The 25,633-nt window shown below is 41.4% G+C and overlaps 1 protein-coding gene across 3 annotated transcripts in view; it reads left to right on the top strand.

The window, feature by feature from the left end:
* Nucleotides 1-4,905: 4,905 nt before the first annotated feature.
* RUFY1 (RUN and FYVE domain containing 1) overlaps nucleotides 4,906-25,633 on the top strand; it is a 39,345-nt gene continuing 18,617 nt past the window's right edge. Inside the window, exons 1-8 of one of the 3 annotated variants that reach the window (XM_089529158.1) lie at nucleotides 4,906-5,121; nucleotides 16,233-16,403; nucleotides 17,453-17,570; nucleotides 19,227-19,328; nucleotides 20,320-20,443; nucleotides 22,689-22,750; nucleotides 24,567-24,632; nucleotides 25,025-25,094. In XM_089529158.1, coding sequence (XP_089385284.1) covers nucleotides 5,079-5,121; nucleotides 16,233-16,403; nucleotides 17,453-17,570; nucleotides 19,227-19,328; nucleotides 20,320-20,443; nucleotides 22,689-22,750; nucleotides 24,567-24,632; nucleotides 25,025-25,094 — 756 coding nt within the window. In that variant the 5' untranslated portion in view covers nucleotides 4,906-5,078. Of the gene's footprint in view, nucleotides 5,122-14,811; nucleotides 15,185-16,232; nucleotides 16,404-17,452; nucleotides 17,571-19,226; nucleotides 19,329-20,319; nucleotides 20,444-22,688; nucleotides 22,751-24,566; nucleotides 24,633-25,024; nucleotides 25,095-25,633 lie in introns of those variants that run through there. The other 2 variants (XR_016281680.1, XM_089529146.1) reach the window with 2 other exon arrangements.

Raw genomic sequence — 25,633 nt, 5'->3', positions numbered from 1 at the left:
CAGTGTTCAATGACTTGGATGACAGAATTGGGGGCATACTCTTCAAATTTGCAGATGACACCAAATTAGGAGGAGTAGCTAATACCCCAGAGGACAGGATCAAAATTCAAAACGACCGGAATAGACTAGAAAGCTGGGCCAAAGCTAACAAAATGAAATTCAACATGGAGAAATGTAAGGTACTGCACTTAGGGCAGAAAAATTAAATGCACAAATATAGGATGGGTGACACCTGGCTGAATGAGACTACATGTGAAAGGGATCTAGGAGTCCAAGTAGACCACAAGTTGAACATGAGTCAACAGTGTGATGCAGCAGCTAAAAAGGCCAATGCAATTTTAGGCTGCATCAATACAAGTATAGTGTCTAGATTAAGAGAAGTAATAGTGCCACTCTGTTCTGCTTTGGTCAGGCTCCACCTGGAATATTGTGTCCAGTTCTGGGCACCACAGTTCAAAAAGGACATCGAGAAATTGGAGCGTGTCCAAAGGAGGGCGACTAAAATGGTGAAGGGTCTGGAAACCATGCCCTATGAGGACCGACTTAGGGAGCTGGGGATGTTTAGCCTGGAGAAAAGAAGGTTAAGAGGTGATATGATAGCCCTGTTTAAATACTTGAAGGGATGTCATATTGAGGAGGGTGCAAGCTTGTTTTCTGATGCTCCAGAGACTAGGACCCGGAGCAATGGATGCAAGCTGCAGGAAAAGAGATTCCAAATCAACATTAGGAGGAACTTCCTGACAGTAAGGGCTGTTCGACAGTGGAACACATTCCCTCGGAGTGTAGTGGAGTCTCCTTCTTTGGAGGTCTTTAAGCAGAGGTTGGATGGCCATCTGTCACTGATGCTTTGATTGAGAGTTCCTGCATGGCAGGGGGTTGGACTGCATGGCCCTTGTGGTCTCTTCCAACTCTATGATTCTATGATTCTATGAACATCTTTTAAAATGATTTAGACCAGGGGTAGGCAACCTACGGCCCACGGGCCGGATCCGGCCCGGCGAGGCCTTGGGACTGGCCCCAGCCCGGTCCTGCCGCCAATTGCCGCCGGGGGCTTTGGCCTATCAGCAGGAGGTGGGCAAGCGGGGGCAAACAGTGGGCAAGGGGGAGCAAGCGGGGCGAAGGGGGCAATTGTCTATAGAAGCCTCAGAAACATGCATTTATATTAACATTGTTTTTTAAATCAGCAAATTTTTGCGTGTCCTCCATTTTTTAAAAAAGTGTCCTCCATTTGAAATTTTGTCCTACATTTGTCCTGGTTTATTTATTTATATATTTTTTTAAAAAAAATTTATTTAATTATTTATTTTTTGGCTTTGGCCCCCCAGTTGTCTGAGGGACAGCAACCCGGCCCCCGGGTCAAAAAGGTTGCCTACCCCTGATTTAGATGATTGACTAGAAGGCATGCATATCAGATTTGCAGTTAACATCAAATTAGGAGGTTTAGCAAATATCCCAGAGGGCAAGATCAAAATTCAAAATGATCTTTACAGATTAGAGAGGTGGGTCAAAACAGATAAACTTCAACAGGTATAAATGAAAGGCACTACATTTAGACAGGAAAAATTAAATGCACAAATATTGTATGGGTGATACCTATCTTGACAGCAGTACATGTAAAAAGGTTCATGGGGTCTTAGCAAACCACAAGCTAAGGATGAGACAACAGTATAATGCAGCAGCCAAAAACACCTATGTAATTTTAGGGTGCATCAACAGAAATATTGCTTCCAAATCAGGGGAATCAATGTATGTGAATGTGACTTCAAGGTCCGCTCTGGAGCTATCACAAACTACAATTCCCAGAATGCCATAGCACTGAATCGGGCCAGTTGAAGCAGTGCCGAAGCAGGTTATTTCTGTAGTGTGGATACAGTCAGAGTCAATTATCCTCTGACCCACTGCCTTGGGAGGTGGTCCCATTGGAAACATATGAAATACACTGAAATGTTATGATTAGCAATACTGTTACTTCTTGACCATTGATTGTCCATCCAGAGAGCCAATTCCAATATTTTACAGTGAATTCCACACTTTTTTGCAAGGATCTTTGAACAAACCATGTAATTTACTAGATTAGCTCACTAGATGGCAGTGAAAGCTCCCTAGTCACAGTGTTTTTAATGCTTACTTAGCAGTAACTTTCCATTCTCTCTTCAAGCACAAAGGCAGAAAAGATTAGGATTATACAGAACAAATTAATCCCATTAACTCCACACAAGGAATTAATCCCATCAAGATGAGGTAGTGCTGATCCTTGTTATTTGAGACAGAGTGGTGAACTTGGACTGTGCTAGCAAGATAATATGTACCGTATTAGTATATGATTCGGACAGTGCTATAGAAAGAACAATCCCTGCTAAATAATTTGTCCATCGCCTTTAAAAAAGAAGGTTTCATTTTGACAACTGACCGGCTGCTTAGAAAGAGACTTATCAATCACACAGAGAGTGCTATAGTTTTCTTACTCCTTGTGCTTTCAATTGTTTTCCATTAGGTTGTGGTTTTAATACAGTTGGTCCTCCATATCATGAATTTTTTTAATCCACAGGTTCAACCACCCACAGCTTAAAAATATTTTAAAAATATATAATTTCCAAAAAGCAAACCTTGATTTTGCCATTTGGAGTAAGATGCACCATTTTACCATGTCATTGTATGTGATGGGACTTGAGCATCCATGGATTTCAATATCCCTGGGGAGGTCCTGGAACCAAACTCCAGTGGCGCACTGACCCATGGTTTATTCAATTGTGTTTTGATATTATAATTGTAGATGCTTTTGTTGTGAGGTGCCCTGAATTTCTTGTGCCTCTGCAGGATGGGGAGACAGGATACAAATAATACTGAATTATAATTACATGCTCTCAGTCTAAGAGGAAGGCAATGATAACCTTCCTCTAAAAAAAATCTTGCCAAGAAAACCCCATCATAGGGTCACCTTACGGTCGCCACAAGTCAGAAATGACTTGAAAGCACACAACAACAAAATTTAATAAACCCTGCACAAGCAACTCAGCTAAGCAAGGTTATTCAAATCCCAACAAGTCCAGTAGCAGTTGGGAATAAAAGTCTAAATACACTGACTAGGGAGTATTGCTGTAGGTCTCAGTATGGGATCCGGAGTTTATCACACGGGACGAATCTTGTGCAGAAACTATATTTAAAGTTAAAACAACCCACTTTTCCACTCGGTTCGGTTAACCCGAACAAAAAGTAGAAAAAACCCACAAATGTGGGTTGTTTTTCAGACAACATTTGCATGAAAGAGAAATAACATGAAAATAACCCAAACAGAAAGCTGAGAAAACCTGCTTCTTTTTATTTTCAGAAAATTCCAAAGGTAGAAAGGAGTGGTTTTGTGGTCTTTCCATTCAGGTTATTTTCGCATTGTAAATAATAATAATAATAATAATAATATATCCTGCTTCTCCAAATGAACAAAGCCGCTTACACTAAAAATATCCACAAAATACAGTAACAGCATGTTTCATTACATTTCTCTTTCCGCCAATGTTTCTGAAAAACAACCTGCATTTGTGGGTGTTCAGAATATTTTAAAATCCCCTTTCTCCACGGGATTTGCCTCCATGTGCCTCCATGTGATAAACTCCAAAGGAGTTTACTCAGAAAACATATCCCCAGGTGATTGTTGTGTGCCTTCTAGTAGTCAAAACACTACTTCTGGGTATGATTCAGAGACCTAGCTGTGATGATAAAAATATGAGTATCCAAAGGGACCTTGTAGCCCCTTTGAGACTCACTGTGTGAAAGAAGTTGTAGCATCAGCTTTCTTAAACTTGGCCTATTTCCTCAAAGGCATGGAGTGAACAAGTTTATGCTACAACTTCTTTGTCACACAAAGGGATCTTGTAGCACCTTTGAGGTGAACTGAAAGAGAGACTTTGGCCGCATGAGTTTTCCTAGACTCCAGCCTGGGTCCTCAGATGAATGAGGAAGTAGACCCATGTTTTTGACAATGCACTGCAAAATGGAGGAAAGTAAAGGAAAAATGGAGGGCATGACCAAAGAAAAGCTAAAGCCCTCGTAGAAATGTAAATTCATGCTTCTTAGTCATGCTCAGGATGGACGACAGTTTGAAATCCCTCCTGGGCAGAAGGTGGAAATGTACTACATGTCCAGGAAAAAGAGGATAGGGGGGTTCACAGAAAACACTGAGGCAATGGCTAGGAGAATCTCCACACTGCTAGTACACTGTTTTACAACAATATCCTAAACTTTGTTTAGGACCTAAAGGAATGAAAAGGAATGAAACTTGTTTAGGGCCTAAGGGAAGGAAGAGAAGACTCCCTAATAGGCAAAACTAACCATAACATTATAATATAGTAGATAAATCCATGCTTCTTAGTCCTGCTCATGATGGAGGACTTTGGAATCCCTCATGCACAGAAGGTGGAAATATACTTGTAGGACACGTCCTGGGAAAGGAGGACCAAGCCTGGTCGCCCTGAGGGCAAGGCACTGTAAAATGTAGGGCATTCAAGGAAAATGGAGGACACGGCCAAAGAAAAGCTAGAAGCACTTATTAATAGACATGTAAATCCATGCTTCTTCTTAGTCATACCCAAAATGGAGGACACTTTGGAGGCCCTCCTGGACAGGAGCCTGAAATGGAGGACAAGTCCTGGAAAAGGAGGACCAAGCCTGGTCACCCTGAGGGCAAGGCACTGCAAAATGTAGGAAATGCAAGAAAAAATGGAGGACCTGACCAAAGGAAAGCTAAAAGCACTTTATATTAATGTGGCAGAAAATGGAGGGCACTTGGGACCCCTTCCCGGACAGGGGGCTGAAATCGAGGACGTGCCCCAGGGAAAAGAGCCAGGGCTGGGGCGGGAACCCTTGGCTCCTGGCTGGGGAGGGAGTCATATGACTTCGCCGCCTCCAAGATGGCTGAGGAGGAGGAAGAAGGAGCAGCAGCAGCAGCAGGAGCAGCCGAGGGGGGCTCCCTGGAGGAGGGCTCGGGGGAGGCCGAGGGGCCGGAGGAGGGGGCCTGGTCCTCGCCCCTCCTCTCCCTGGCCAAGAACCTCAAGTCCTCCTCTGCAGCCCTGGTGGTAGGACTCATGCCCAAGCCCGCCTCCAGTGACAGCAGCCCCGCCAAGCAAAGTAGGGCCCTCCTTTACTCCTTCTTCTACTACGCTTACTATTATGGGGTCTCTGGTCGGGAAGGGGCTTGGCTTTATTTATTGATTTCATTGCTATGCCGCCTTTCTCCCAGAAGGGACCCAAGGCGGATCACATGTGTGTGGGTTTTTTGTTTTTTTACTTACAATAAAGTTTAAAACTGTCAATATCATCTACAAACAGTATAAAATGACATTAAGATACCCATGCTACAACTCAACAGGGACAGCCCAGCCAAGCAAAGCATGGCCCTTCTTTACTCCTTGTGCTACTCTTACTCTGGGGGCTCGGGTTGAGGGGTGCTTTGCTTTATTTATTTATTTCATTGGTTTGCCGCCTTTCTCCCAGAAGGGAACCAAGGCGGATCACTTTTTTTAAAATTGCAATAAAGTTTAAAACTGTCAAGATTATCTAAAAAGAGTATAAAATGACATTAAGATACCCATAACAACCACTCAGTAATGATAGCCAGCCAAACAAAGTATGACCCTTCTTTACACTTACTACTACTTACTATGGGGTCGCAGGTTGGGGGCCTTTGCTTTCTTTATTTCTCTATTTGTATGCCATCTTTCTCCCAGAAGGGACCCAAGGCAGATCACAGACAATTTTTTAAAATTACAATAACATTTGGAACTGTTAAGATCATCTAAAAACATTATAAAATTACATTCAAATATACCAAAGTTAAGAGGAATAATTAAAACTTTTCTGCAGGGGCTCAGGACACCCAGGTTATTCTTTTTTTTAGCATGTCTAGAAGGGAAACTTTCAGAGTGGCTTTCGGGATAACCAGGTGGCATCACTGCAAAAGAGGACTTGTGGTTGTGGATGTTCTGTGCCTTGGAGTCTTATGGCAACCCTAAGGCAAAGGCATCATAGAATTTTCGGTGTGTTTCCTCAGAAGGAGGTTGCCATGGACTTTCTCTGAGACTGAGAGTGTGACTTGACCAAGGTCACCCAGAGGATTTCACAGTGGAACTGAAAATAAAACCCTGGTCTCCAGAGTTGTAGTCCAAAACTCAAACTGCTACACCATGCTGGCTTCTAGCGGCAGAAGAGTCTTTTAAAGTTTCTTAAGAGCAAGAGCAAGTTCCATTGCCTTCATCTGAAGTGGAGAGTGTGTGACTTACCCAAGTCACCCAGTGGGTTTCCATGGCCAAATGGGGATTCAAACCCTGATCTCCAGAGTGCTCAAACTACTGCATATCACACTTACTCTCAAGTTGTTGTTGTGATATAAATAAATAAATAAATAAGTAAATAAAACTTTAATTTATATCCCAATTTTTGTTACCACAATCAAAGCGGCGTACAACCTTTAAAAAATACTATATATACAATCCCCCCCTTAAAAAGGATTAAACAATTCTATCCATTAAAATTACAAATGATAAAATCTAAAAACAATAATATGATAATAAAATAACGGTGGGCAGAGTCTTTGCTTTTATATGTCTGTGGAGGGAGCGTTACATGGCCGGGTTCTATTCCGGGAAGGCCTGCTGGAAGAGATCCATCTTGACCGCTTTCTTGAAGCTCTCTAGGTTGGCAATTTGACAGATCTCGTCCGGTAGGCCATTCCATAAAGTGGGAGCGATTGCAGAAAAAGTCCTCTGGGAGGTCGCCGTCAATCTGGTCTTTGTGGACTGCAACAAATTCCTCCCAGAGGATCTGAGGGTATGGTGCGGATTGTACGGAAGGAGGCGATCCCTTAAGTAGGTTGGGCCCAAGCCATGGAGGGCTTTAAAGGTAATAACCAACACCTAGTACTGTACCCAGAAACGAATAGGCAGCGAGTGGAGTGATTTCAATATAGGTGTAATATGGTCACTCCTAGTTGTTCCTGTAATCAATCTGGCTGCCATATTCTGTACCAGTTGAAGTTTCCAGACTAGGCACAAGGGTAGCCCCATGTAGCGTGCATTGCAAAAATCAAGCCTTGAGGTTACCAGTTTTGAGGTCACCCCGTTCCAGGAAAGGGCGCAGCTGACGGATCAGCCGGAGCTGATAACAAGCACTCTTGACCGTTGCATTCACCTGATTTCTCATCTGAAGCGATGAGTCGAGAAGCACCCCTAAGCTGCGAACACAGTCCTTTGAGGGGAGCGTGAACCCCTCTAGGACTGGAGGTTGCGGCCCAATACCTGGTTTGGGGGGGCCCTACCGTAAGTACTTCCGTTTTGTCTGGATTCAGCTTGAGCTTGTTTTCCCTCATCCAGTCCATTACTGCTACAAGACATTGACTGAGGGGAGAAATGCCATCTGTCGTCATTGCTGATGACCAAGACATGGAGAAGTATATTTGGGTGTCATCGGCATACTGATAACACCCCGCTCCATGTCTACGGATGATTTCTCCCAGCGGCTTCATGTAGATGTTGAATAACATCAGGGACAGGATGGCGCCCTGAGGGATGCCGCAATTAAGCTCTGTTTTTGAAGAGCAGCTGTCCCCAAGCATCACCCTCTGGAATCTACCTGAGAGGAAGGAACGGAACCACTGCAAAGCAGTGCCTCCAATTCCTAACTCTCAGGCGTTCCAAGAGCATGTCGTGGTCTATTGTGTCAAATGCCACTGAGAGGTCTAATAGCACCAGCAGGGTCACGCTTCCTCTGTCGATGCTTAGACGAAGGTCATCAGTTAAGGCGACCATGGCAGTCTCCACCCCATATCCTGTCCTGAACCCAGTTTGAAATGAATCTAGAAAATCGGTTTCGTCCAAGACCACTTGGAGCTGGAGAGCGACATCCCTCTCGATCACCTTACTCAAAAATGACAGATGGAAAACAGGCCTATAATTTTTCATGTCCGGGGGTCCAGGGAAGGTTTTTTTCAGAAGCGGTCTAACAACTGCTTCCTTTAAGGCAGATGGTCTCCAAGTCATTTCTGACTTATGGGGACTCTAAAGCGACCCTATCATGGGATTTCCTTGGCAAGTTTCTTCAGAGGGGGTTTGCTATTGCCTTCCTCTGAGGCTGAGAGAGTGTGACTTTCCCATGGTCAACCAATGGGTTTCACAACCGAGCCGGGATTCAAACCTCAGTTTCCAGAATCATAGTCCAATGTTCAAACCACTGCAACATGTAGGTCACTTTAAAATAAAAGCTAAAAACATTAATATAAATGTAAGTTTATGCTTCTTAGTCTTGCTTAAAACAAAGGAGGTTTTGGAATTTCTCCTGGCAAGAATGTAGGACAGGTATGGGGAAAGGAGAACCTCTGGTTACCCTGGACTTTGAGTCCCTTCCTGCAAAGTCCTTCCATCCCATGATAAGCCTATTCAAGAAGGGGCTTCGGCACTCTAGGCGCAATTGTCTCCCTCTCTTGAAATGCTTTTTATTTGGCTTCTGCCCCATGCTCCAGGGTGATTATTATATGTTTCCAAGCTGAGACTTGGAACAGAAAGGACTAAACTTGTGGCACTTTTAAGACTAAGCAATATAGTCTTCAGCAGTGTAGTGTAGTGATTTGAGTATTGGACCAGGACTCTGGAGACCAGAGTTCTAATCCCCCATTCTATATCTGTGCATTTCATTTTTCTGTGGTGAAATTAATTTTGTTAGCTTTGGCCCAGCTTTCTAATCTATTAAGGTCATTTTGAATTTTTATCCTCTCCTCTGGCGTATCAGCTACTCCTCATATTTGGTGTCATCTGCAAATTTGACAAGCATACCCCCTATTCTTTCATCCAAGTCGTTGATAAAGATGTTGAAAAGCACTGGGCTCAAGACAGAACCCTGAAGCACCCACTGCTTTCCAGGATGAAGAGGAGCCATTGCTGAGCACCCTTTGGGTTTGGCTGGTCAACCAATTACAAATCAATTTAACAGTTGCATTGTCTAGTCTGCATTTTACTAGCTTGTCTGCAAGAATGTGATGAGGAACCTTGTCAAAGATCTTACTGAAATCAAGATATACTATATCCACAGAATTCCCTTCACCTACCAAGCTGGTAATTTTATAAAAGAGAGAGAGAGATCTGATTTGTCTAGCATGACTTCTTTCTCTGAAACCCATGTTGACTTTTTGTAATGATGGCTTTGCCTTCTAAATGCTCACAGACTCTGTTTTATGAGCTGCTCTAGAATCTTTCCTGGTATTGATGTCATACTAAGTGGACAATAATTGTTGGGATTCTCCTTTTTTCCCCCTTTTTGAAGATGGGGACAATGTTTGCTCTCCTCCAGTCTGCTGGGATTTCTCCTGTTCTCCAGGTGTTTTCAAAGATAGATTGCCAATGGCTCCGAGATGTCATTTGCCAGTTCTTATAGGCGGGGTACAGACCGCCAAAAAGAGGCGCCAGGGAGGCACCTCTCTTTGCTCTGCAGCAGCGCCGCAGCAAACAAACTGTGCGACGCTGCTGCGCAGCATAAACTTGGTTTATGGTTATACTGATGGGTTTTTCCTGGAGTCGTATTGATATACCTCAGTCAAACATTGCAGTATAGCCTTTGACTGCTTTTGCAACATCTCTCATCACCATTAATGTCACTCTGTTTCTTCTTAGTTACTTGTTTTCTGAGTAAAATACCGTGCATTTATCTGACTCAAAATGTCCCATTTCTGTCCATCACTCACACAAAGTACAGTGGGCCCTTGGTATCCACTGGGGTTTGGTTCCAAGGCCAAAAATCCGTGGATGCTCAAATCCCATTAAATACAATACAATGGCATAGTAAAATGGTGTCCCTTACATAAAATGGCAAAATCAACGTTTGTCTTTTGGAAGTTATGATTTTTGGAATATTTTCAAACCATGGATTCTCAAATCTGTTGATAAAATTCTGTGGATATAGAGGGACAACTGTAGTGCAATGTTTATACATTCCGCTTCCTGTTTTACTATGGCCTCATCTGCACTGCACAAATAATGAAATTTGACATTGCTTTAACTGTCATGGCTCTGTCTATTAGAATCATGGGATTCTACGGATTGCAGAATTCCATAGTATTGAGCCATGACAGCAAAAGCTATGTCAAACTTAATTATTTCTGCAGCGCAGATGCAACCTATTTCTAGCTTCCCCTGATTCATGCGTCTCACATTCTGTGTTCCTGTAATATGTGTTGTGCGGCTTTGGACTTTCCTTTTGCCTCTGAGCATGTCAACAGCTGGACATCCTTTTGGCTTGAGTCCAGTTGCATCATTAGCTACAGTGCTACTCGTAGTTATCCTCTGGTTTACCCCAGTAGCTCATTGAATGTCATCCAATAGTTTCAAAAAATACTGGGAGTTTCATCTTCTGGCACTAGCTCTTGTTTCATTTTGGATTGTCATAGGGTTTTTGTGGCAAAAGACATTCAAAAGGGGTTTACCATGCCTCCTTCTGTACAGTACTGACAAGTGTTAGCTACGGTGCCGCTGTCTCTGAGAGATCATCCACCAGTGTCATCCTCCACTATTACTGCTGCCCAGTACTTGTTTGGCCCATTTAGACTGGCAAAAGCCTGACTTGGAAGATCCTACTGGCAACACTGCTGCAGTCAGCAAAGCCTCTTGCCTCACAGGAGTACGCAATCCCACTGCCATGGAAAGGTAGTGTCATTGGTGGGAAACTTAAGTGTACCTATTTATTTCTGTACTTACTTGATTTAAGTCTTATCTTCTTCCCCAAAACTGGGACTCAAAAGTGTCTCACAAAATTAACTAAAATGATACAGATAAGGGGGAGGGGTGTTATAATATTAAAATAATTATGAAAATTGTAATTTAAAATTTCTAAGAGCTCCAGCTGCTGACACTGAAATACAAGATATAGCTGCAGTAAGTAGGAAACAGAAACATTAATAAATAAACACACATGCTGGCTGGTTCCTAAAAAGAATACAGAACTCACTGTCTGGCTCAAATTGTGCTGTAAACTATTTTGAAGTATTGCCTTTTCAGAGTAGAACTGTGATTCACATGTTGCCTAGTAAATACTTGTATATACTGCATGTCCAATCAGATTTGTTTTAAAAATTGGGAAACCAATATCCTCAAAATGGTTATAATTCAGAGTTGCCTAAACTGTATCTTGTAAAGGCAGCAGAGATTATAAATAATTAGTTGGTTAGTTTGTTGTTATTTTTTGTGGGGGGGTTTTCATCCTGTGTTTGTTGTTATGTGCCTTCAAGTCATTCCTGATTTATGGCGACCGTAAGGTAAATCTGTCGTAGAAATATTCAGAGGTGGGTTGCTTTTGCCTTCTTCTGAGGCTGAGAAGGTGTAACGTGCTCAGGGTCACCCAGTGGATTCCCATGGCCAACCTGGTCTCACTGTGTCATAGTCTAACACTCACTAAATTTGCTGATTAACTAAAAAATAAATAACACTGTATTTTAATATATTCCTCTGGCAGATTCAGTAAAACAGGAATAGCCAAGGAGAAGGATTAGGGGATTAGAAGGAAGGGCAGTTGCATGGATCTCTTGGTAAACAATCTGATATGCTTGCTGTTTCTCAAAAAAGAGAAAGAGATAAAGAAGATTTGGGTGATCCATCAGAAAACAACTGAAGAGCTGGGACTGAGGAGCAACTGAAGAAAGGAAAGGAAAAAATGAGTCATGACATGGCATGAAATGGGGAGGGGGGTTGTTTCCTTTGCTTGGCCATTAGACCTGCAAAAACTGTGCTGTATACACACTGGCCTGTATGTCTTTCTAGGGAGTAGGAGGCAGTGTTACCAGTTTTCCTCCTCCAATTCATGTTGTCCTAGTTTCTATTGTATACTGTTGTATATTGTTATTTGGGGTGAGTTGCAGTGAGCCCCTTTGTAATCCTTTAGTGTTTTTATTACGTCTTGCTATGCACTTGAAAAGTGTTTATCAGCCTCCCCTTTTCTTCCTCTCTTGGCTTCTGCCTGTCCTTCCTCCCCCCCCCCCCCCCCAGCTTTCCATCCATTATCTGCTTCAGTGGGTCACATACTTTGAAAGTTTTGGTAAATACAGAGCTATTAGTCTGGAGCCAAAAGAGTTTTTGAGCTAAACCCATGCCCTCCTCCCTATGTCTGGATTTGCAGCCTCTGACTGTCTTTTTGTTTTACAACAAAATCTACTCTGAACTAACTCCCACTGAGTTAAATGAGCAAAACATGTGCTCTGTCTATTTGCAGATCATTCTTCCTGATAGGGGGTGAGAAGAGTGACAGTATGCACTGACTCATTTGTGCAGGGAAAAAACATTCTGCATATGCCAAGATGGTATTGAAAATACATTGGGCCCTTAGTATCCACTGAGGTTTGGTTACAGGACCACCGATGGATACCAAAATCCATGGATGCTGAAATCCCGTTATGTAGAACAGCATAGTGAAATTGTGTCCTTTATATAAAATAGCAAAATCCAGGTCTGCTTTTTGGAATTTGTATATTTTTGGAGTATTTTCAAGCCATGGAAAGTTGAATCCATGGATAAAAAAATCCTTGGGTAAGGAGAGCTGACTGTATTTCTGATTAAGAACCCTCTGTCTTTGATTCACTGATGGATCTTCATAGCCAGCCACTTCTTGCTGCTCTAGCTGAAATTAACACTCTGTGTGTGTGTGTGTGTGTGTGTGTGTGTGTGTGTGTGTTGTGTGTTTTCAAGTCATTTCTTAGAATCATAGAATCATAGAGCTGGAAGAGACCGCAAGGGCCATCCAGTCCAACCCCCTGCCATGCAGGAAATTAAATCAAAGCATCTCTGACAGATGGCCATCCAGCCTCTGCTTAAAGACCTCCAGTGAGGGAGACTCCACTACACTCCGAGGGAGTGTGTTCCAGTGTTGAACCTATGGCAACCCTAAGGTGACACTATCATGGGCTTTTCTTGGCAAGATTTGTTCAGAGGGGGTTTGCCATTCCCTTCCTGTGGTCGAGAGAGCGAGACTTGTACAAGGTCACCCAGTGGGTTTCATGGCCAAGCTGGGAATCAAACCATGGTCTCCTGGGTCTTAGTTCAACACTCAAACCACTATGCCACGCTGTCTCTCTGAATTAACACCTAGAATCAAATCCGAGTTGGAAGGGGCCTTATGGGCTATCAAGTCAACCCCCTTGCTCTCAATGCAAGATCTTCAGCTAAAGCATCCCCAGCAGATATCTGTGCAGCCTCTTTGAAGCTGTCCAAAGGAGACCCCACCACCTCTGTAAGCAATTGGTCCCATTGCCAAACCGCTCTTACAGCTTTAAGATCACTCTTTAAACTTTTGAGAAGACATTTGAAAGGGAAATTATTAGTGTCCAGTTTGGGGAGGGCAGAAAAATAGAACAGTGTTGCAGATCAGTAACAAAAGTTAACTGAACAGCTTGTAAGATGAGATCCCGTGTTTAGGATGGCCTTTCCCAACCTGATAGCAGAGACAATTTTATTATGGGCCATGCAGACAGGGCCAGTGGTTTGAGCATTGGACTACGACTCCAGAGACCAGGGTTTGATTCCTTGCTTGGGCACAAAACCCATTGGGTGACCTGGGGCAAGTCACACTCTCTCAGCCTCAGGGGAAGGCGATGGTAAGCCTTCTCTGAACAAATCTTGACAAGAAAACTCCATGGTAGTTTCACCTTAAGTAAGAAATGGCTTGAAGGCAGACACCAACACAGTTCATGTGATTCAAAAACAGGTCTTGGTGGGGCAAGGTAACATGCTAAAAAGAACACTTTGAAAGTGCCCAAACTAAAATGTTCACCTTGGGTCAAGGGTAACAACCTCCAGCTCACTCTCTGCAAAACTGCACTGTATGTCCTAGAAACCAGTGGGCAAATGAATGAACAAACAGCTGTCCAACAAATCCAAACAGTTATTGTCGTTAGCAAATAAAATGTTATGACATGAAAAGCCATCTATAATCTGGGGGCAGCCATGCATTTTACAGTGACTGTTATCTGAATCAGATGTTGGGATCCCGAGGGAAATGGAAAGCCCTCAGAATAACTGGGAAGGGGGAGACGCTTTAGATTGAGAATTGAGATGATGAATGAGTCATTGCGTGGAGGGGCTTGAAAGAAGCCGGGAGGAGGCTGTGATATGTTTGCCCGTCCGTTTTAATCTGACAGACGTCATGGCTGCTGATCAGCTGAAATTGTAGCATAGCAGATAGGATGCATATATTTGCATCTTTGTTACCACGCTTAGGTCCAAAACACACTGCAGAAATAATCTACTCTGAGACCACTTTAAGTGCTCTGGCTCAATGCTAGGGAATTCTGGGAACTGTAGTTTAGTGAAACCTTTGCCCTTCTCTGTCAGAGAGAGCTCTGGTGCTCTCAAACTAGATTATTTCTGCAGTGCGTTTTGGACCTTAGATTGCATCTGCACTGCAGGAATAATCCAGTTTGAGGCCGCTTCAACCGCCCCGGCTCAGTGCTATGGAATTATGGCAATTGTAGTTTCGTGAGACATGTAGTCTTCTCTGCCAGAGAGAGCTCTGGTGCCTCAATAAACTACAGTTCCCAGGATTCCCTAGCACTGAGCCCTGAGGGCAGTTAAAGCGGTCGCAAACTGGGTTATTATTTCTGCAGTGTGTTTTGGCCCTATGACTCTGGAGACCAGGGTTGGGGCATGGACCTTGGGCCAGTCACACTCTCTCAGCCTCAGAGGGAGGCTAAGCCCCCTCTTGCCAAGGAACCCCCCTCCCCTGATAGGTTTGTCTCAGGGCCGCCATAAGTGGAAGGCACAAAAAAGTGAGGTCGGCGGGTTGCTATGGAAACACGAGAGGCGAGGGCCACCGGAAGGGCCCAGTTAAGACGAGCAACCAAAATGGCGCCGCTCTCAGGAGCCTCACTTCCTCCTCTTCCCCCGCCCATCTTGTTTACAAAAGCGCCTCTCCATTCCTAAGCCAATTTGGCCTTATGTCCAATCAGAATCGAAGCAGGGGCGTGGCATAGAGAAAAAACAATCTCCTTAACCAATCAGGACACGGAGGGGGGGCAGATGGAGGGGGAGTGCAGCCAATTGGGGACGGCGGACTTGCGCACCTGGAGTTCCCATTGGTTTGCCAGAAGAGGGTCAGAGACCAATGGGAAGCCTCTCTTTGGGGCTTCGAGGGGGTGGGGACTGTTGCTCCGGTAACGCAGGTGAAGGTGAGAAACCAATGGGGAAGGTGCGGGGGGGGGTTAAACAAGGAGGACTGGGTTCAAGGGTTGGGTCAATTCTTGAGCCTCCCAAGGGAGCCCTGACTGGGAGGCTTATCAGCCTTGAGCACTCTTATATTGGTGGTGGGGGGGGGGCTGAGTCCGCACTGCAGAATTAATGCGTTTTGGTACCGGTTTAACTACCATGGCTCCATGCTATGGAATTCTGGGAAGTGTAGTTTTTTGTGGCCCCAGAGCGGAGTGTGGATACATTCTCAATGGCTGCATCCGCACTGCAGAAATAATCCCATTTCACACCACTTTAATGCTGTGGAATTCTGGGGACTGTGGTCTTGAGACATTCAGCCTTCTCTGTGAGAGAGCTCTGGTGCCGCAACAAACTACAGTTCCCAGGATTCCATAGCATGGAGCCATGGCAGTTAAAGAGGCATGAAACTGGATTATTTCTGCAGTGTGGATGGATTCTCAGTATCACCCTCCTCTTCACCTCTTTTGTGTGTATTAGTGAGAAGCAGTAGCAGTCATTTGCAGGTAGGGAATGTGAAGCGGAAATAAAATGTGGCACCCAACATGTTCCTTTCCCCCGGTTATAGAGATTAGGATGTAAACAGATGTGCATTTTTCACCATTTCGGAGTGTTTTAGACTCTGAAGAGCTCCTTGCGTCTTTGGATTTCTCTCTCACATTCATTCGCTAGTCATTTGAGTGTGTGTGCATGTGCCTCCAAGTTGCCTGTCAGGTTATGGTGACCCCATGAATTTCATAGGGTTTTCTTAAGACTGCACTTCAATTACAGTGTGCCAGATGTCTATAGGCCGCACCCGTGTACAATGTGCAAACAATGCAGCAGAATATATAATTGCTATCGGAAGCAAATAAATGTTGCATCTCTTTTTTTCTTTCTGTGACAACCTCCCCCCCAATTCTCATAATCTGGCATACAATAATGATATTATTTGTGGAATTTGATAATTTAAAATGCTATTGCAGTTCCTCTTATATGTGTGTGTGTTTATATATATAATATATTCAACAGCAAAATTCCACACGATGGAAGAACGTTCAAATCTCATGAACATGATGAAGCTGAGTGTTAAAGTCTTAATTCAGTCAGCCTTGAGTCTGGGCAGGACTTTGGATTCTGACTTCCCTCCCCTGCAACAGTTCTTTGTGGTCATGGAGCACTGTCTCAAGCATGGACTTAAAGGTGGGTTTTCTTTGATTACTGGTTTAGTCTGCATGTGGTTTCAAATATAAAAGTGGTCACGTCTGCTTAAGGAGCAGTCTTTATCACTGTTGTTGTTTTTGTTGTTGTGTGCCTTCTTTGTTTGATCAAATTTATATTAACTGTGCTACATATTTAATCATCAGGCATCTATAAAAGTTAATAGCCAGTCTACAGAAGAACCTTGTTTTTGAATGCTGTAAAGCCTATTTTATAAGTGTGTGGAGGCTGTTATATATGAGACTAAAGATGCTTCTGAACTTCATCCATGTTTATGCGTATGCAAATACAGGTTGAATATCTCATATTTAGAATTCCAAACAAAATCCAAAATGTTTTGAACTATATATCTGTACTTGCCAGGCTGGAGAGAGAAGCAAGTATCTGTGAAATAGTGGGAGGTGTAGATTCATGCCAAGCACCACACATAGGTTCTTGTTACTTCACAGGTCCTCCTCAGTCTCTCTCCAGCCTCAGTATGTTTCATTATGCACATGCAAATACAAATATTAAAAAATCTGAAATGCATAATACTTCTGATCCCAAGCATTTTGGATAAGGGATACTCACCTTGAACAACTAACACTGGACCAACAGTCTTCTTAAAACTGAATGTTTTTCTGGTGCCAAAAGATTTTATAATAATATAGCTGCAACCAAGAGTTTTTAAAAGAGTCTTAAATAGACTGAAAGATAGGTACTTTAAAATAAATTCCATTGTTTTCAGGATGGTTGAATCCTGGGTTTATGTGCATTAGGTTGCAGGCTGAATATGAAGTGTAAAATAAACCTGACACCTGAATGCCCAAGAGTAAGCAAACCACCTTGTCCCTATAACAAATGCTCTCCCTACCCATTCTCAAAATGTGTTAAGAAATCTGTGACTGAAGATTTTCCCCTGTTTTGTTTTGCTTTCCCCTTCTTCTCTCTCTTTCAGTCTGCAGGAGTGTAACACTCTTTGTTCAGTATCAGGCCCTTTGCTTCATGTGCTTTGATTTTAAATAAAATACTTATTTTTGCCTTTTATCTAGCTAAAAAGAGTTTTATTGGGCAAACCAAATCCTTCTTTGGACCTTTAGAACTGGTGGAGAAGCTTTGTCCAGAAGCATCAGATTTAGCAACAAGTGTCAGAAATCTGCCAGAGTTAAAGTGAGTTGAAACAGATTCAAATTGGAGTTAATAATGGAACAAAATATTGAAATTAAACCATAACATTTTATAGTCATTATATGCTATCATATATTTTAGGGGCTGAAATAGCTAGACTAATCAGATGATGAGCTAATAACTTCTGAGTTACAATGATTGTTCTTTTTGTTCTTTTTTTAAAAAAGAAGGGCACTTAATGACTACCCTATTTATATTTCTCACTTAATGCTAATATTTTACATTTGAGACTGTCAAAATTGTATTAATAATTCAGAACAAAGATCCATCAGGTTTTGTAATTGCTCCAAAACGTGGCCAGTCAGGTGCTACTACCAAGTACACTCATCCCTCCATATTTGTGGTTTTGATGTTTGTGAATTTGTTTATTCACGGATTTATTTAATATGATCCCTCTAGGAATCTCTAGGTCCTCTAATGAAACTCAATGATCAACTTTAATGAAAAAACTCACACTGAAAGACCTAGAGCAGGGGTAGGCAACCTTTTTGAGCCGAGGGCCGGGTTGCTGTCCCTCAGACAACTGGGGGGCCAAAGCCAAAAATTAAATAATTAAACATTTTTAAATAAATAAATAAATAAACAAACAAACAAACCGGGCCAAATGTAGGACAAAATTTTCAAATGGAGGACACTTTTCCCCAAAAATGGAGGACATGAGAAAAAATTTGCTGATTTTTTTAAAAATGTTAATATAAATGCATGTTTTGGAGGCTTCTATAGACAATTGCCCCCCTTGCCCGCCGCTTGCCCCCCCTTGCCCGCCTCCTCCTGATAGGCCAAAGGCCCCACACCCTCACGCGAGAGGCCAGGTTGCCTACCCCTGACCTAGAGATTCTTAGAGAGACTACTCTACTAGGCCTTTGTAGCTCCTCCAACGCAGTTCTATGGTCAGTGTCTGTCAGACGTTGACCAGAGTTGCCCTGGAGGACCTAGAGATTCCTAGAGAGGTGTCCTCTCAGGTAAAAACATGGTGTTTTTGTTATTTGCTGTTTTTCCATATTCACGGGGGTCTTGTACCCCTAACCCTTGCAAATATGGAGGGACAAGTGTATTCTAGCATGCCTAAGGCAAAAAGATACATTGAACCCAGTAAGATACGTTTCTTGAGTAAACAGTTGCTCATCCCTGAACAGATTACTTTCCTAGTAATAAATGATTAGTCCATGCTCCCTTTATTAAATGTTTTTAAATCATCTATAATAAGGTATTATATTGCATAAATTATTAATACCAAAACAATTATGAAAAGCAATATCTTTCAGAGGAAAGGGCCCCAATTATTTAACTGCTTTTCCCATATAAACAGTTATCTTCTGCTAGAAATTGGTTCATTTCTTTTAGCAAGTGGAGCTCCAGCTAAGATTGTCAAAAATTGTTGATCTGACAGTTGTAGCATGAACTGCTTCTTCTTCAAAGAATAATTTCCAGCAGAAGACAACAGTTTATTGGAATATCCTGTTGGAAGCAGTTAACTATTTGGGCCCATTCCTCTAAGACTTACTGTCTTTCCTTGTATTTATTAATTAGTTGACTACTAATTATTAAATTAATATAAGTGCTATCAGACCTTAAATATACTTTTTATGTGCTGAGTGATTCCACATGTTTGATATCTGGTGTTTTGTGCAATTGTAGGACTCCAGTAGGAAGAGGCAGAGCTTGGCTTTACCTTGCTGTGATGCAAAAGAAACTGGCAGACTACCTGAAAATACTCTTGGACCACAAACATTTGCTGAGGTATTGTCATATTTTTGTTCCAGAATGACATGTTTTCTCACACAGAGAAAAGAGGCATTTAAATGGTTCAGTGAGATTTATTCTGCCAACAGGCACATCGTGAAGGAAAGATCTGCTCAGAACACACTTATGGGTGAAATTGAATTTTTATTGTTGTTAATTGCCATCACATCAGCTTTGGCTTATGACAACCCTATTAATGAGAGACCTCCAAGTACCCTGGTGATCAGCAGCCCTGCTCAGGCCCTGCAAACTCAGGACTGCGGGCTTCCTTAACTGAATCTGTCTACTTGTCTGTTCTCCCCTTTATCCTACAGTTTTCTGCTTCACCAAGTGTTATCTATTTTAATGAGCCATGTTGTGTAATAACACTCTCAAATGTGATAGCCTCAGTTTAATTATTTTGGCTTCTAGGGAGAGTTCAAGCTTGAGTAGCTCTATGACCCAATTGTTTGTCTTTTTGGCAGTCCACAATAACTGTAGAAATTATTAGTTAATTTTCTTGTCAGCTTTCTTCACTTTCCAGCTTTCACAACCATACATACAAATTGGAAATGGGGGTTACTTTTAGAGATTCATCTCCCCCCCACCCCCCCACCCCCGTTCCAGAGGATCCTTCACATCTCTGAAACAGATTCTCAGAAGCATAAGGGAAAAGGAGAACCCTTTCCTCCCTTTATTCAGCCAGGCGAAAAAGTCTGATGGATGATGTGTATATTGTGGATCCAACTCCTTGTTTGTTTTTAGAATATAAATGGAGGCACTGATTTTGATATGACCTTTATTAATTTTGTTTATTGATTTATAACTATCTTGCATTTCCCCCAAAAGTGGAATTCAAGGAAGCTCACAACAAGATTTAATTAAAAAGGTATTTTTGATAGTACAGTATATATATACAGTTGAACTGAATTTGTCTTTAAGTAAAACTTCCATTGTGGTAGAGAATAATATACTTTCCCAAATAATATTTGTCTTTCTTATTTTATAGTGAATTTTATGAGCCTGATGCCTTGATGATGGAAGAGGAAGGAGCTGTGATAGTTGGTCTTTTGGTGGGTCTGAATGTCATTGATGCAAACCTCTGCTTAAAAGGAGAAGATCTGGATTCCCAGGTGAAAACCACCCCTTTAAATTAAGGGCTGTCTTTCCTGATTCACACCCCTGTAGGCTGAAACTAAATTGAGGAAGGATTTAACATATGGCTTTTCCTATCTCTGGAACATTATGGTGAAGAAAAGTTGCACTTGGTGAACCCCCTGTTTAAAGCCTGGAGGTTCCTAGGTGCAATAATTTGTTCCAGAAAAGGGACACTGTGGGAAGTCTGGTGAGGTCAAGGGCTACCAAAAAACAAACAAACAAAAAACCTATAGGGAGCTGCATGCCTCTCCAGGGTTGCACTCTCCCCACCTGTAATAAAGAGATACCTCTCTGTTAAGAGTCAGAAGCCCTGTTACACATGTATATACAGTGGAACCTCGCCATACGCTGTCTTTACATACGCAGACTTCAGCGTACGCGCACAAGGCGGAAGGGGCGGCGCGTCCCATTCAATTGAATGGGCGCGCACGCCCGTTGCGCCCTGCCTGCGCCGCCGCGCACAAGCCCCATTGTTTCCAATGGGGCTCGAGCATAGGCGGAATTTGCCTTACGCGGAGGGATCCGGAACGGATCCCCCGCGTAAGGCGAGGACCCACTGTATTATGTTTGATGTAATTTGCTTTTATATCTGATGTTTTTAAACTTGTTTTTTCTTTCCTATATTGTAATTTTATCTACTCCTCTATCCAATTGTTATTACTTTTAGAGTGTACGCCTCGGGCAGGCTTTTATATATTTCTTAATTTTACTGACTTTGTACAGCACTGTGTATAATTACAGCGCTTTAGAAATAAAGTTTAATAATAATAATTTATATGAATGCCTTAATATTTATGTGTGTTACAGTTAAAATGGGTGTACCTATTTGGGGGTGGGGGGTCTGAATTCTGCCTCCTCAAACAAAATTTTCCTTCAGTACCCAAATTTCAAATATTACAGTAACTTAAAATTTCAGTTGAGCATTCAAAAATACATTTTAAGCATTCAAAGAAAAGGAGCAGGCAAAGTTACCAAAAATGTGAATGCATCAAATGTAAATGTTCTGTGTGTGTATGTGTGCACGCATGCTTGCGAGCCTTCAGACTTCCCATTGACTTATGGTGTCCCCATGAATTTCATAAGGTTTCCTTGGCAAGGAATACTCAGAGGTGGTTCTCCCAGTTCCCGCCTCTGAAAAACAACCCTAAAGCACCTAATATTAGTTTTTGGCCTCCCATCCAAGTACTAATCAGGGCTGAACCTGCTTAGCTGCCAAAATCATATGGGATCCTTGCATTTGGGGTATTTAGGCCTCTCATCTCAGTCAAGTTGCTGCAGCTTCTCCTCACCTGTGTGTTCTTCCTTATGAAGAACTTTTGCCATCTTGACCACATTCCTCCAAACATGTGCTGGTTTTTATCTATGAAATATTGAAGCATATGTAAAACTCCAAAATTCTTCCAGTGAATTTTGAAAAATGACCAGAACACCTAGCAGCACACTAGCAACAATTGACGAACTGTACACGTGTGTGTGTGCGTGTACACGCACCTTCAAGTCACCTGTCAACTTATGGCAACCCCATGAATTTCATAGGGTTTTCTTAGGCAAGGAATAGTCAGTTCCTTCCTTTAAAATACAGCCTACAGCACTTGTATTCATTGGCAATCTTCCATTCAAGTACTAAACAGGGTTGACTCTGCTTAGCTTCCAAGATCACATGGAATCTGGTGCATTTAAGAGTTCTAGGTGTGAACAGTTTTCATCATCTCGCTCTCCATAATAGTAGAAAATAGGGAACTGAAGAAAAATTTAATTAGAGAGTTGGAGTTTTTATTTGAAGGGACAATGCCCTTATTCCCCTGCCCTCACTAGCTAGACCCCTGAGATAAGATATCTATAGAAAGTTCTTCACCTAGGAATCCAGTTGTTGCCAGAGTTAGCCATACCTCCTGAGTCTTTTACTGATTTGGTTGGTCTCCAGCAACTATTATTAAGATGGCTAAGGACTTGATTGTGAAGTGTGTGGTGTCAGATTATATTGACTAAACAAGAAATCCATTGATGTGATGTCTGATTGAGGCTATGAAGATGAGTTGTTCCTAGAAAGGAGCTGGAATAATAATAGCTATCTAAAAACAGGTATCCATATTATCACACCAGTTCTTTCCCCACACATTATTTTCTCACATTATTGAATCTGAAAGAATTGCTGATCCTATCAGGGCATTGGCTGCAGTGTTAATTCAGTTGTATAATAAATCTAACTTTTCCTTTTAGGTTGCAGTGATTGATTTTTCCCTTTACCTAAAGGATACACAAAACAGTGACAATGGCAAAGAGTATGTATGAGCTTTTATTCCTAATGAGTATTTAAAACAGAAATGTGCGAAAATGTGTAGGGGATGGGTCTAATTGATTTAGTGGTTTTATCTAGCTCCTCCAGAGAGGCATGAAATCTAGACTAGATGCTGAAAGATAAATAGGAGTAAAGAATAAATTTAACATACTAGTTCTGGTTTCAGGACTTCTAACAACATAATTCTGTTTTATAGCTCTTCAGCAGTTGGGGTTGTTTGTCTCAGTCCCATCCATAATCTATTTAACAGCAGGCTTCTTCTTCCTAAGAGTTATCATGGTGTAATTGTTTGAGTGTTGGACTAGGATGCTGGGAGACAAAGGTTCAAATCCCCATTCAGCTATAGATTCGTATTGTGTGGCCTGGACAAGTCACAGTCTCTCATCTTAACAGTTGGCAATAATAAATAAATCTTGAATAAATCTTGCCAAGAAAACCCTATGAGATGGTTGCCAAAAGTTGGAATCAACTTGAAGGCACCTAACAATAACAACACATCTTCTACCTAATTCCTCTTTCTAGAGATCCTTGCATTCATTTTGGCTGAGCTAATGAGTATTAGCCCATTCATTTCCACCCACTCCTGTTGTACCTAATGAACTGATGCTGTGCTAAGAGGGAAAACCAAAACATCCACACACACAAAATCATCCATTCTGTACTGGCATAATGTGGCATCTATTTAAAAAGTGGTGGGGTGGTAATTTGTGCAGATTTCTTCTGCACAGTGTGAAAAGTGAAAAGGTAGATAATTCACATGCCCACATTAGGGCAGAACTATGCATCACTTTGTCAAATACAAATGTTTTCATGCCCACATTTGTCCCAACTGTATGGACTTCTAGTTCCAGGGTTTGAATGGGAGAAATTAGTTAAAATGCATGAGATGAGGTAGAGAAGAGAGAATCACAAGCAAGGGCATTGTATAGCATTCCATTTCCTTCTACTGATTCTACCAAACAAATAGTTTCCAAGTGCCTCCATAATAATATGATGATTAACAGCATATAAGAGTTGGAAACCCAGGGTTGTTTTTTTGTTGTTGTTGTTTTGTTTTGTTTTTTGCTTGCTGATATGAATCTCTACCCTTAATTGAATTTGCACAAATTCATTACCGTTGATTTGTATATTTAGTATGGGTTTGCATATTTTAATATGTCACCTTGTAATTAAAATAGAAATATTAATTTCCTTGTATCTTGACATATTCATGTGATATCTGTCTTTTGATAGCAGTAATGTAGTAGGTCTTCTCAACATAGTTATTCTTTTGAAGAAAGTTATTTTTGCTGCAGTGACAGTCATAATTTACTTTGATGCCAAATACTGGGTCAGGCTGATTCTGATTCTTTGCAGGAAACATTCTTTTTCTTTCTTTTTATCTGAACCACATCTTTTTGAGACCATACTGGAGACATATAACAGAAAAGCATTTGGAATCTTGTAATGCAAGTCAAGTCAAGTTTATTGCTTTAGACCAAAGGTCTTTGCATAGAACTACAATACATACATACAAAATACATGTAAAATACACAAATGTTGTGTTCATAACAAAATACAAAAAGATTTATGAATTTAACAATTAAAATAATCATTATATATCAAGTACAGTTATTATATATGATCATCACCCTTACAACTAATGGCTAATTCAGATATATCTTTCCTCCTAGTTTTTTTTGCTGATAATCTTGTAATGCAAGCTTGTCATGTTTTCTTGTAGTCTTTTTTTTTCTAATATAAATGTAGCCCTTGAAAGAACTGGCAATTCTGAAAAAAAATCTTTCTTTTGAAACCAGAGATGGAGGAATAACTGCTGTTCTTGATCAGAAACATTATGTGGAAGAGCTTAACCGCCATCTAAGGTAGGGGTTGTTGGTTAAAGTTCTTTTGTTTATGTCTAGTGTGTGAAAATCAAAATGTTAATATGAAGATCTCCCTTTCCTCCCACCATCCTGATCTTCTTCTCTAGTACCTGGTTCTGCCAACTGTGTATCTTTTTTTCCACACCAATTTTTTTCTTTCTTTCTGCCTGTTATCCACTAATACTCCTTTGCATTCTACTACATTATTTCATAAATATACTTAAAACTGTGGAAACATAAAAACCGGGGGTTGCTTGATTCTATTCATATTCTACCCTTTCTTTTTAAAAAAAACTTGTAAAAACACAATCTTAGTTGTTGCTTAGATTTCTTAGTTGGGGTGACATAGGAATAGTTTTAATTAATTAGTTATTGGTTATCTTTTCTCACAGTTGTACTGTTGGAGATCTTCAGGCCAAGATAGAATGCTTAGAGAAGACCAATTCAAAGCTCCAGGAAGAGGTTTGTGAGAGTGAGATTTATTTTTATATCTATTGTTTTCCATTAATAAAATTGTAGTGACTTTTTGAAAATGAAGATGCATCTATACTGTAAAAATTATGCAGTTTGATACCTCTTTAACTGTCATGGCTCAATCCTACAGAATCGTGGGTTTGTAGTTTTGTGAGGTGCTCGCATTCTGTGGCAGAGAAACCTAAATACCTTGTAAAACTACAAATCTCAGTATTCCATAGGATGCCACTGCAGCATACAAAGTGGTGTTGCAATGCATTATTTCTATAGTATGTAGATGCACCCTCAGAGTTTTAACAGATGCTGACAAGTCTCTAAACAGACTTGAACTTTACATGAATTAACAAACTAAAAATACCATATGAAAAAAAGCCTTGCAGTTTACAACCTAAAAATAAATAAGACTTGAAAATACGTCACACTATTTATCTTTATTGAACTCTGAACACTAAAGTAAAGATCATTCAAGTCATTGTATTCCCCATCACCATATACGGATGTGAGAGCTGAACAGTGAAGAAAGTCAT

The sequence above is a fragment of the Sceloporus occidentalis genome, unplaced genomic scaffold, assembly GCF_023333645.1.
Source record: "Sceloporus occidentalis isolate IW3139 unplaced genomic scaffold, rSceOcc1.0.p SCAF_1, whole genome shotgun sequence".
Classification (NCBI taxonomy): domain Eukaryota; kingdom Metazoa; phylum Chordata; class Lepidosauria; order Squamata; family Phrynosomatidae; genus Sceloporus; species Sceloporus occidentalis.
This window is presented reverse-complemented; position numbering and strand designations above follow the sequence as displayed.